The sequence below is a fragment of the Mandrillus leucophaeus genome, unplaced genomic scaffold (genome assembly GCF_000951045.1).
Source record: "Mandrillus leucophaeus isolate KB7577 unplaced genomic scaffold, Mleu.le_1.0 Scaffold687, whole genome shotgun sequence".
In the NCBI taxonomy this organism is placed as follows: Eukaryota; Metazoa; Chordata; class Mammalia; order Primates; family Cercopithecidae; genus Mandrillus; species Mandrillus leucophaeus.
In genome coordinates, this window is record NW_012107441.1 from 321,772 (window position 1) to 323,738 (window position 1,967).

A 1,967-nucleotide genomic window follows, 5' to 3' on the forward strand; every position below is an offset into this window, starting at 1 on the left:
TGATCCACCCGCCTCGGCCTCCCAAAGTGCTGGGATTACAGGCATAAGCCACCGCACTCGGCCTCAGGTTATGTTTTAAATACAAAATAATGTGAAGTTTTCTTTACATAATTGCCACATCATCCCCAGTCCATCTTCCCTGCCATGAGGAGTACTTTTGTGGCAGGGTCTTTTAAATATAATATTTGTCTTTTAAAAAAGCACTTCTACAAATTGTAATCTGAGATAATTATACACACTAAAATATTTTTGAAAGCTGCATTTGATATATTAGAACTAAAACAAATATAAAAGGCATATGCATTATAAAATAATTTGAAGTAAATAACCTTAAAATTTATGGAACATATACAATATTGGAAATGATACTTTACAGGGACTAACATCCTTCTTATAACAAAATTAAAAATTCAGAAGCAGAAATTCAATGTAATAAAACTAGAAAGACTAGTTTGAAATCTGCACTCTATGTGAGCAGCTCTCTTTATTTTTCGTTTATTTATTGTACAAACCCATATCCTTACTATGCAGCAGTTACTCTTCTAAGTATGTTAACATTAGTTCATTTAAAAATCATGTTCTGGATTCAGGACTACTATAAAAAGATTAAAAAGAAATAAAAAACAAAAAATAAAAACCATGTGATGGCCACTGTAGGCTCATGCCTATAATCCCAATACTTTGGGAGGCTGAGCAGGGGGATCACCTGAGCCTTGGAGTTACAGATCAGCCTGCATAACATAGGGAGACCCCACCTCTATTAACAATACAAAAATTAGCCGGGCATGATAGCATGTGCCTGTAGCTCCAGCCACTCAGGAAGTTGGGACAGGAGAATTGCTTGAACCCAGGAGGTCAAGGCTACAGTGAGCCATGATTACATCACCGCACTCCAGTCTGGGTGACAGAGTGAGATTCCAAGACTTTGTCTCAAAAAAACAAAACAAAACAAAAAACCGTGTGAGTTACTATTTCATTTCCATCTTTTCTTTTTATTTTTTTTTTAGAGACAGGGTCTCACTATGTTACCCAGGCTAGAGTGCAGTGGCACAATCATGGCTCACTGCAGCCTCGACCTCCTAGGCTGAAGCTATCCTCCCACCTCAGCCTCCCAAGTACCTGGGATGACAGGCCTAAGGAATCATGCCTGGCCCTATTTCCATCCCTTTTACAGATTAGGAAACTGATGCCCAGAAAACGGAAGAACTATACTCAAAGTCACACAGCTCTCAAGCATTTGAGCCCAGATTCAAGCCAAGCATTCTGGTTTCAGTACTGCCAGCTCTCAACCCCAACTCTATGCTGCTCCTCTTCATTATAATTTTATTCCATAAAAAGTTTATATAAATGCAAATACAAAAACCTAAAGCGAAGGCAGAAAGATGGGTAAAAACACAAAACAGAACACACGTACATTAAGCACTGGAGCCCAGGAACTAACCCAACATGCCTTTCTGCTCAAAGCACCAAGTAACAGGGGCAGCTGATATTTTCCAGACTTTTGCCTACAGGCACCATCTGTCCCACAGGAAAGCAGGTGAGGGACAGCCTTGATAAGGAGAGATAAATCTTTGCTGAATTTCTCTTCTCCCGCCTCAATCTAGGGAGCAGCTGGAAAAAGACTAGACTAATAGCAACCTTCTTAGAAAATCCCAAGATAGGCTCAGGAAAAGAATGAGCAAGAAAAGAAAGTACCTACTCTTGAGAATGCACCAACTGGAACACAAGCAACAAAATAAAAAGCTCTTCACCCATGGCCTTTGCACATATTGTTACCACATCCAGGTTTTAGAAAAGAGAGCCCTTGACGGTCAGCAAACTATGCCAAATCCTGCCTGCTGCCTGTATATTTTTTTTTAAAGAAATGGGGCCTCTCTATGTTGCACAGGCTGGAGTGCAGTGACACAATCACAGGCTTAATTATAGCACGATATAACCTTGCAGTCCTGGGCTCAAGTGATCCTCCT

General features: G+C 40.2%; 2 protein-coding genes across 4 annotated transcripts in view; one reads left to right on the forward strand and one right to left on the reverse strand.

The window, feature by feature from the left end:
* SNRPN (small nuclear ribonucleoprotein polypeptide N) overlaps positions 1 to 1,967 on the reverse strand; it is a 213,927-nt gene that overhangs the window by 54,754 nt on the left and 157,206 nt on the right. The gene's annotated exons all lie outside the window — the stretch shown is intronic.
* LOC105555472 overlaps positions 1,447 to 1,967 on the forward strand; it is a 32,655-nt gene continuing 32,134 nt past the window's right edge. Inside the window, exon 1 of the mRNA XM_012002433.1 lies at positions 1,447 to 1,537. Within this exon, the coding sequence (XP_011857823.1) occupies positions 1,447 to 1,537 (91 nt within the window). The remainder of the gene's footprint in view (positions 1,538 to 1,967) is intronic.